Source organism: Theropithecus gelada, chromosome 8, assembly GCF_003255815.1.
Source record: "Theropithecus gelada isolate Dixy chromosome 8, Tgel_1.0, whole genome shotgun sequence".
In the NCBI taxonomy this organism is placed as follows: Eukaryota; Metazoa; Chordata; class Mammalia; order Primates; family Cercopithecidae; genus Theropithecus; species Theropithecus gelada.
Window position 1 is genome coordinate 135,125,547 of NC_037676.1, and position 11,213 is coordinate 135,136,759.

General features: G+C 34.2%; 1 protein-coding gene across 4 annotated transcripts in view; it reads left to right on the top strand.

Annotated features, from left to right (window-relative positions):
* The window catches only part of PHF20L1 (PHD finger protein 20 like 1), a 75,588-nt gene extending 66,647 nt beyond the window's left edge, over window positions 1-8,941 (top strand). For 3 of the 4 annotated variants that reach the window (XM_025394481.1, XM_025394482.1, XM_025394483.1), the window contains 3 exons: window positions 2,691-3,051; window positions 4,323-4,485; window positions 5,924-7,999. In XM_025394481.1, the coding sequence (XP_025250266.1) occupies window positions 2,691-3,051; window positions 4,323-4,485; window positions 5,924-6,066 (667 nt within the window). In that variant the 3' untranslated portion in view covers window positions 6,067-7,999. Of the gene's footprint in view, window positions 1-2,690; window positions 3,052-4,319; window positions 4,486-5,923 lie in introns of all 4 variants that reach the window. The other variant, XM_025394480.1, reaches the window with a different exon arrangement.
* Window positions 8,942-11,213: the final 2,272 nt, after the last annotated feature.

Below are 11,213 nucleotides of genomic sequence, written 5' to 3' on the forward strand. Positions count from 1 at the left end.
AATTTTCGTATAAGGAGTAAGGAAAGGATCCAGTTTCAGCTTTCTACTTATGGCTAGCCAATTTTCCCAGCACCATTTATTAAATAGGGAATCCTTTCCCCATTTCTTGTTTCTGTCAGGTTTGTCAAAGATCAGATGGCTGTAGATGTGTGGTATTATTTCTGAGGACTCTGTTCTGTTCCATTGGTCTATATCTCTGTTTTGGTACCAGTACCATGCTGTTTTGGTTACTGTAGCCTTGTAGTATAGTTTGAAGTCAGGTAGCGTGATGCCTCCAGCTTTGTTCTTTTGACTTAGGATTGTCTTGGAGATGCGGGCTCTTTTTTGGTTCCATATGAACTTTAAAGCAGTGTTTTCCAATTCTGTGAAGAAACTCATTGGTAGCTTGATGGGGATGGCATTGAATCTATAAATTCATTTGGATGCACTTGCCTTGGCCAGAAACTTGCCCCATCCTCTCCTTCCCTTCTCATCCTTGTGTCTTTCACATCCTATCCATTGCAATTTGTGAACATTGTTCAGTCCATTCCTCTCTCCCTTCCCAACGGTACTCTCAGCCAGGCTGTTAGATTTCACATGAATGATTGCCATGCTTGTCCATTCTCTGTGGCTCCAGCCTTGTACTCTATCAGCTCTTTCTTTGTACTGCTGCCAGTGTAAGCTTAGGAAAAGATAATTATCAGCTTGTCTTTCTTCAACTTAATGTACTAGAGCATCTTCCTGTTGCCCAATGAACTGAGTCCTTCCATGACACATACTTTGTCTACCATTTTGTTGCCACATGTTCACTGTGCTTTTTCCCCCAAATGTTTCAGCTATCCCAAACCATAATCCCCAAATGAAGCGAGCTTTTCCATTGCTCTAGGCCTTTACTCACACCCAGGATAAGCTTCTAACACTAGTGCCCCTAGCAGATGCCTTTCATAATTACCTGCCCAACTAGAGTTGACCACGTTCTTCTTGGCAAACTCCATGCATACTGGTGTCAGGTACTTTGGTATACTTAATTTTTTAATGCCCGTCTCCCCTTACTAAGTCATGGGATCCTTTAAAATAGGGCTTGTGTCCTATTCATCATTTTGTCTCCAATTGATACTGTAGGGTAAGTACCCAGTAACTATTTGTTGAATAAAATTTGCTTCTTTTTTATCATAAGCCTGAATATGAATTTGTTTTTTAAAAGGCCATGTAAATGCTAAGACTTAAGGGAGGGAATAATTTATTAGGTCTTTTTTTAAAACCTGATTTCCTTCTTGGTATCAGTGTGAGTTTCTCTGCATTCATAATTTTGCCAAAGATTTTAATTGGACTCTTTCTGTTTCATATACTTATAGGCCCTCTTTAAGTTAATATTTTAAATCATAATATCTGTTATTATATACGATTTATTGAAAGTCCTACATGTCATGTGCTTTCATGTGATATTTCATTTAATCCTTATAATAAGCGACCTCATTTCATTGTTGGGTAGTGAAAGACAGATTTTATAATTTGTGCAGGCTTCTTTATGGCACAGCAGAATTCAGCCCCTTGGACTATTGGACTACAGTGCCAGCTTTTCTTCTACTATGCCTTTTCCTGATTGAGTGTTTTAGTATTTTCTGAATGTTAAATTACTAGGGATTCAAATGATAAAATTTATCATTTCAGAAACAATACTTGAGTATTATTGGAAGAGAACTAATTTAACTCAGTATTATCAAATTTGGAAATTATTAATATGCAAACATTATTGAGCCTTTTGAAAGGTTTATATCTCCCGAATGTCCTTTCACTTCAGCTCTGATGATTGGATTCCTGTTTTACTTACTGCAGAATTAACTGTACAATATCATGCTTACATGTTCAGTGAGGACGAGATAAATGGGCATTATCAAAGATTGTTGATGGGGTTGTAATTAGTATAATCCCTTTCGCGGTCACTTGGGTAGTACCTATCAATATAAATGTGCATGTTATCCAGCAATTCCATATCTAGAAATTTATCTGACTGAAATATTCTGACTTGTGCGCAAAGATACACACAGGTACACAAACATATAACAGTAGGGAATTGGTTGACTCAACTGGTACATTTGTAAATATTCAGCCCTAGAGTAAAAGTAAGGGAAATCTATCTGTATGACATGATATGGCAAGATGCCCATAGCATGTTACGTACAAAAAGGCAGATTATATGTGTCCTGGTTGTGTCAAAAGAAGATGTGTATACTTATCCATTTAAGAACTGATTTTAGGTATACAGAAAAAGTCTGGAAGATTATACCTCAGTTATTTATGTTTGCCATGGGAGAAGAAATTTTTACTTTCTGTGCATTTATATTTAGGATTTTTGTCATCAGGAATTATCACTTTTTGACTGAATAAAAGTTTTTAAAATATGCTCACATTAGTTTTTCAAATTTTACAATGAAAAATCGGTAGAAAAAGAAATGCATGTATCAAATGATGGTATGAACTATCAACACAATTAAATTTGTTATTGCTTTTCTGAGTATTATTTCTTTAATTGAGAAATTCAAATTTTGGATGAAATCCTGGAGGGAGTTAACTTAAAGAATACCTTTGCTTTTGTCTTGAGAACTAGATCTCCTCCTAACCTAGTTCTGAAATAGATTATTGTATTCGCCCTAATAGATTTTTTTTTTTTTTTTTCCTCTGAACTGCTGTTTTTCCAACTTTGTTTTAAGGAATAAACGTCATCCTGACCTTCATCTCTGGGCTTGTTCTGGGAAACGAAAAGACCAAGATCAAATAATAGCTGGGGTAGAGAAAAAAGTAGCACAAGACACAGTTAATCGAGAAGAAAAGAAATGTGTACAGAACCATAAAGAACCACCTCGTTTGCCCCTAAAAATGGAAGGAACTTATATAACAAGTGAGCACAGCTATCAAAAGCCGCAGAGTTTTGGTCAGGACTGTAAATCTCTCGCAGACCCTCGGAGCTCAGATGATGATGATGTTAGTAGTTTGGAAGAAGAACAAGAATTCCACATGAGAAACAAAAACCGTTTACAGTACTCAGCAAAAGAACACGGAATGCCTGAAAAGGTAAAACGGGTTCATTTTTTCTTTACTTGGAAACTATGATAGAACAACAAAGGAAAATTTTATAAAATGAGACATACTGAATTCCTAGATTTTACTTGTATTTCCAAGTTCCCCAGTACCTTGTTAAAGTAAGGAGATTTTTTTGTTTTCCCTACAGGAAAACACTGGCCATTTGAACATTTGATTATCTCCTAATTCAGAATTGTAGTAATTCAATAAACTGTTACTCTAACAAAAGTTTCAATTGTATAAGTACATTTAGATGCTTCTAAAAAATGAACCACATTGTATTCAAAATGAAAATGTCTGTGTGTAAGACTGTGAAAGTGCATATGGGTATAATGATTTGTCATCCTCTTTATGTGAGTTGGATAAAAGGTGGCACTCTAATTGTCTTTTTAAAAATTTTTAGCATATTTGTCAATGCATCCCACTATTCAGTAAGCTGAATTCTGACAGATCTATGTGCATTGGACATCTATAAACTTATTTCCTGTTCACTGGGATTATCTTAGAAATGCACCTTTATTTTTTACTGATTTTCAATTAATGAGGCCACTTTAAAATTAGTTTGTTTTTTTTTTATTTTTCTGCATTCCTCAACAAGTAATTACTGTAAATAAGTACTTAACTGAATTGGAATGTTTGTATTTCATATCATAAAGTTTGTGGTAAGTTATTTTGTTTAATATTAAATGAGTTATCTCTGGCAAATCTAAATGCACATTGTGTGTCCGTGTGTGTGTATGTGTATGTGAAGCAGTTTGTACTTTTGAAACTTGTAAAAGGTTTTTGCCTTTCCCTCCCCTCATTGATTTACTGTACTATAACAGTAAAGTCCAGTCTATAGTTAATTAGATTTTATACTGGTCTTTGGAAACACTCTTGATTTCTTTTCATCATTGCTTTCCCCTCTTATGTCCACTTATATCACCAGTTGAGATTAATTGAGGAAGAGGCCAGTCTAAATTAGTCAGGAATTCTAATTACAGAATAGAATTAGTGACTTCTTTTATTTAGCGCATTTTATTGAAGCCTTCTTGCCTGTGTAGCACCGTGCAAGGCATGGTGGAGGGAGGTGGTGGGTGCATCTGCTCTTAAGAACCACCAGCTGGAATTTGGTTATGTAGCAGTACTTCTTTAAAGATACCCCAGGAGTCAGATTGGATCTCACTAACTTACCAGTGATGAGGTGTTTCATGTATCCTTACCTCAATGACTGCATTTCATCCCGTTCTTTGTGTTTATTTTCCAATGGTCCTTTGGAGAAGAATCCAGCTGAAGGGAATACAGTATTTGTTTATAATGATAAAAAGGGCACTGAAGACCCAGGAGACTCACATCTTCAGTGGCAGCTCAATCTCCTTACACACATAGAAAATGTGCAGAATGAAGTTACCAGCAGGATGGACCTAATCGAAAAAGAAGTCGATGGTAATTTAAGAAAAAATTGAAATACAGTTACTATAGTGTATTTATTGTTACTATGAAGAAGTTACTTAAAATTCTTAAATTATGGGATGAAAACTACAGATACTCTCCATATTGATGGGGCTTTATTACTCCCTTTGTATTGTATTTAACACATTTGGGGTCTTTTATGCTTAAAACAATATGACTGGGTATGATCTTAGGTTGGTTTTATTTTTTTAAGATGTATATTTATTAAATATTGTCTATCTGCCAGGCTCCAGATAGATCACTTATGGAATAAATTTATTAGTTTCGTTGAAGTAAGTTTTCTTTGGAAGTCAACATAAGGAATTTAAGCATGTTTGAAATGTGAAAACATTTTGAAAATTTTTTACTTTGGTTAGCACTTGTTAAATTAACAAAAACTTCTACAAAGTTAAGTAGGTAAACTTTAAGTGGTTTTCTTTTATATTTTAAAATCATATCATCACACAGGAGGCCTGAAAAGTGGGCTAGAAAGATACTATCACTATTTTATAGTTGCAAAACTAGAGTAACTTAGATTACTTGATTCTCAGTTCTTAATGCTTTCTGACTCCTGTTTCTTCCTAACATCTTAGACGATATTCTGCACCCCAACTCTACTTTTTTAAATTTGGTATGAGCACGTGATGTCTCTCCTCTACACTAAGTTAGAGCTCCTACTCCTTTTTATCCCCCTTGAGAAAAGAAGAGAGGCATGGAAACCCATTTTAGAAGCCTCTTCCGTGTGGGTATAAGCTAACTGTAGAGTTAATGTAATGTTTTGAGTCAATTGTTGAAGAAAAGAAAATGCATCTTGACACTATTTAGTATTGTTAGCGTAGATTTCCAAAGGAAACATTAATAAAAACTATAGAATATAATCAATTGCATTCTGCCTAGAATTTTAATATGCTTACGTGTCTTTTAAAAAGTAGTGTTAAAATAGTGGAACTGAAAAGAACACTGAGAAATTGCTATTTCCTTTCCTTTGTTAAAAAGAACTTCTGGATTAAAAAATATGATTAGGTATGTTTCGTGTAGAGATGATGAGTCTAAATTAATAGAAAGCTTGAGCAGATATAGGAAACTGTTGTATCTTATTCCACAAGTGAGTAAAAGGAGACCTTCAAAATGAAGTTAGAATGTGTATATGTTTATGTGTGTGTATGTATTTTCCCCCTTATATATAAACATATAATTCCTATAAAGGGGAAAATTATTTTAAATGACAGATAAAAATTGCCAAGAGCGACTAGAACTCTGTGGGGTGGGATGACAGGACACTAACCTCTTAGAAATGTCTTGAGTATGTTGGCCTTTTAAAGACAGAGAAGTGAACCCTTAACTCCATCGCAGCTCCAATTTTCTAATGTTTCATTTTCTGACTGTTCTTCTAGTTGCGGTTTAAATTTGTTTATTTTCTTCTCTCTTTTAGTTCTGGAAAGCTGGCTTGATTTCACAGGGGAGTTGGAGCCACCAGATCCTCTTGCAAGATTGCCCCAACTTAAACGCCACATAAAGCAGCTCCTAATTGACATGGGCAAAGTACAGCAGATAGCAACTCTTTGCTCCGTATGACAACAGTGAACACTTAATGAAAGAATGTGGCTTTCTTCAGTCAAATCATTTTTATTATCCACATGACAGCTAAGTGGATAATTTAAAAGCTTAGTAATGTCTGGTCATTCACTGATTTGTGATGTCAATAGGATGGCACCTTGGAAAGAAAAATGAAGAACAACTTCATCAAGGAAGCTAGTATTTAAAAACAAATTCATGAGCAAGCTGCAAATGAGAATGTGTTATATGCCAAGGAACAATGAAGTAGAATATAATGTGTACTAAGGGATTTCAAGTTGGCAGAATTTTTGAGTAGTTGCTTACATGAAGCTCAAGATACCTGTAGAAAGAAATATGGTATATTTATATAGTTTTTAATAGAAAGATCTACGTTTATAAACCAGCACTTGGCCAAAAACAAAATTGTAAAGGAAATTTAAATTCTGGAGAATTCTACAGGGTTGCTCTAAGAACTGTCTTCTCAGCAGTTGATCCAGCTGTACGGAAATTTAGGGTATTTAAACTTACAGGATCATGAGCTGTTTCTTGGGCGATGAATGTTCTTAATCAGAAAACTGACAGTAGAAGTCTCACTTCTGGGGAAAACAGTTGTGGAATTCTTACTTCATTATGAATGTATTTAAAAAACAAACACCAAATAATTGGAATATATTGCAGGCATTAAGCTCATTAAAAACAAACTGGCTTGCAGAAGGGTCCGATGTGTCAAGTGATCATGATTCTGCTGGAAAGAGGATTTTAAATATTGTGGGAGTTCTCCCACCCTAAGTCTTACATAGTGCCACCAGTCCATCCAAAAGCTATGTATCACCTGTACTATATATATCATATATATAGTTGAATGGCAGTATTCAGGTTCAACGTACAGTTTGATCCTGAGTATGCTTGGTGTTTGCCTTCAGAAAAAAAAAATTGTAAATAACCTCAGCTGGGATGAGGAGTGACAGAAATATCAAAATAATTTGTGGCTGTGGATTTTTTTAACTGCTAGTAGTGGAATACTGGAAAAGCTTCATTTCTGAAGATGAATTTTATTTTTAAAAAATACATGCACACTCAAAACTTTTAGCTTTGATCACAAATGGACAAATTTCTGAAACCAAAGGCAACTAAGTTGCTGTGTTATGCTCTTGCTGGATTTTGAGCCTAGGTCCTACTGTCTGCCAGTACTCATGTGAGTTGTATGCGCCCCCAGTGCTACATACGCAGGTATGCGTAAGTGTGTATGCTTGTTTTAAACAAACACTCAACGTACATATGTACATAATCTACACATATTTATATCACATATCTAGTTTTATTACTATAGACTATACGAATTGGTGGTTAACATGAAATGTTACCTTTTAACAGACTGTTTTTAAAAATTAAAAATGTATGTATAGGTTTTGAAATTTTTTTAAAAGGGGAAAAAGACTGTTAAGAGGAGGCTATTTGATGACATATAACACTTGAATATTTCATGCCTCATTCTGTTTATCAGTTCTCACAATCTGTATAAAAATGCATTTTAGAACTGATAGACAGTAAACTTGAATTTATCTTTGATAAGAATACATGCCACTGTACATTCAGATATTATTTAAATTTGCAAACACATTGTTCTATATGTAAGGGTACTGTATGTAAAACTCTTTATTAAAACTATTCCACATATCCTAAAATTTCAGCTTGCCTTTTTGCGGCCTTATATTTTGATGTAAAGATTAAAAGAATGTGCGAAACAGTCAGAAATTTTTTTGCCTTTTGAGATTCTCCAACTTGACAAATGTGCCAAAGATCAACAGACAGAAAATATAGTCCTGTGTATTTACTTGTCATACTTTGACTTTGTGGAAGATCTTACTGATAAATGAAAAGCTTTAGCAGAGGTGGTTTTGTGGGGTAATTGCTTAAATTTGCATATCAAAGTAAAAAAGTAGTGCCTGTATTCCATGTGTGGAGTAAATTTGCTAATGTCTATGTTTTATGATTAATACTATTATTTTTCCTTTGCGTTCTGAAATAATGGCTCTAATATTTTCCCTGTCATGCCTTCATTCTAGACATTGAATTTATATCTTCTTTTTTTCAGATACGGAGCAAATAGCATCCTTAACCTATGAATAATGGTGTTGCCTAGATTCTTGTCACACACACAGAAGACCCTTTGTACCTAGTAACATTCATCCTCTCGATTTCCGGTGAATACGGTTAAATTCATGCACATTTGTTCTTGTTTCTAAAAATGAGATCAATTTATTTGTTATCCAGCAAATTGAAAATTCTATTATTAGAGTACTGCAGTTTTTGCTCTGCTTATATGTATATGAACTGGAAATCTGAATTTTTAAATTTAGATCTTTAAATCAAATTATTTTTATGCATATTTTCATTTAATATAGAGTATATCAATCGATTGAAGTCTTTCACGACTAGTAGGCTGAGCCTTTTCTTCTTTAAGAGAGTGAATTAGTTTCTGAGAAGTCAATCCATTGTGAAAAGTTTCAGATGAGATTATTTTCTGTCCTTTTAGTCTTTTTAAGTATCACTATATGTATTTAAATAGAAGCAATAAACTAGAGAGAGTGTTTCTTGAAATGACAATGTTTTATTTGCCACCCAGGCAGAACAGAATGAGCATTGGTAGAGAAGGCTCCCTCTTGGTATGTTACTGATGTACTTCCGCATACTTGTTTGTGGTTCTGCTGATTTATTTCCAAACTTAAGAGTAATGTACTTCGAAAACAACTTGGTTATTCTTTAAATTTCAGGTAAAAATCCCTTTCCTAACACTCATTTCCACTGTCTTATTTCCTCTCAGATGTTCGTATTTCACATGTTCAAAATGAAGCATACTATTTCCCCTCCAATAAACGAAGTATCCTGCCAACTTCACTGTCTCCATTAATAACGTTACCCTAAGAGTCCAGGCTTCAGACACCGAGTCCTCCCTCATATCCATATCATTAAAACAGATAATGTTGTCTTCTTACTCCTCAATCCTACTGAAAGTCCAACATTTTTTATAAAATAATGTCATGAAGATATTACTACTGGCCTCTGAAACTGTAACTTTGCCTTTATTCTAATTCATCAAAATTGTCACTGCCAGACTGTTCCATGCATTGTACGTTACCTGCAGTATCTAATTTATTCATAAAATAAGGTAAAATGATCACTTTCTAGATGAGGCTGAAGGATAGAGACATTTAGAAACTTATCCTGGATAGATAAGACATAAGGGGGTGGGTTCAGGATTCAAATCCTGTGCTATTCAAGTTCATAGTCTCTTTCCAACATATATGCTTCAACTATTATTGTCATTTCAGTTTTCTGCTCTGGAATGTCTAGTGACTCCCTGTTTCAAACCATGTCAGGTCTTTGTAATCTGGATCTTTTGCAATTTATATAATCCTCAAAGTTATTTAAATGTAGCCTCACTGTTAAATGGACTACACTTGTTTTCCTCTATTACCTTCATACTGTTTTCCTCTTCTGGAAAATTCTCAACTGTTTGTTGTCCCTCTGTAAACCCAGACAATCCTTCAAACTTCATTTCTCTTCCTATAAGAAGTAATCCATTGCTGAAAGTCTTTCATGGTATCCTGCATTGTACCAAACTATGGAGGAACTACATCAATGATTAATAATATAGTGGAACAGGCATGAACTTTGCAGTCTTGAACTCAAATTTTCACTTTGGTAATTTACTAGCAGTGTGATCTTTTGGAACTTTACTGTCCTTATCTGTAAAATGGGAATAATGCCCAGCTTAGAGCCTTGTTTTGAGAATTAAGTAAAGCAAATAAAGTACCTAGAAACTGTTACTAAATAAATAGAACTTTCATTAGACATTAGGGTTGTCCATGTGCCAGCTATTAAGCTTAGAGGCTGGGGATGGATATGGGATTAATAAGATCACAGTCTATAGACTAATGGAAACATGAATATTTTTCAATAGAGTACAAGGAGACAAAGATAATTAGAGTTGTAGGTGGAGGGATTTTGGGGAAATAGATGATGCATGTTAATTAAAACAGTGATCTTCTCATGTCTTTTGACTACGAGTGGCCTCTCTAAAGAAATTTTGAAAAATTGCATTTCACTGTTGATACCTACTGTCTTTGGGTGCTCCTGAAAGTAGAGCAAGAGGTAAGACTTGATTGTACTTAGTTTATTCAGGAAATGATCCAAGGAAGTTGAAATGAGGGAGAAACAAAGGTGTGGGAGGGAGGGAAAAAGCTAATATGAATATGCATAATTGAAGACACTGCCATGAGCAATGGGGCTTTGATTCTTCCACTTGAAGTTGTCTGTAAATTTAAACTATTGCAAAGGATGATTTCCAATTTGCAAATATTGACATATTCAAATAAACCAGTTACATTATTTTTAAATGTATATAATAGAATGAGAATACAGTTTTGTTTCTTACCAACATCTCTTTTTAAAATACATGAGCAATCTTCTTTAACATTTAGAGATTTTACATGTTTATATTCTCCCTTCTGCCTTTCCATTTTACTTACCAACAGAATATTATTTTGTATAATTATAGGTCTTTATCACCCTCTCATACTTTTGTCCACAAAAAATGGTGCACTGCAGTTTTAAAAAGCATCAAAATACATACTGCAAGCACTAATATCACTGAATAAATAGAAAAATTTAAAATTGTGGTTGGCCATTGCACCCCTCCTAATTTAGCACTAATTGATAGAACAAGTAGACAAAGTCAAGATGTATTAATAGAAGACTTAAGCAAAAATCACCCAAAATGACTTAAAATGGACATTTATGGAAATTCTGTCCAACAACACAAGAACATACTTTTTAAGTGTACATGGAACACTAAAGATGATAGACTGTATGCTAGGCCATAAAACAACATGTCTCAATAAAGGTAAATATAACACAGTCTCAATAAATGTAAAATAATTGAAATCATGCACAATATGCTCTCTGACCACAAATGAATTAAATTGGAAATCAATACCAGGAAGATAGTCTGGAAAAGTTCCCAAATGTTAGGGAATTAAACAGTGTACTTCTAAATAACCCATGAGCCCAAGAAAAAATACAAGTAAAATTAGAAAATATTTTAAATAGAATGAAAATGAAAACAACATGCCAAAATTTGTGGGATACACCTCAATCAATGT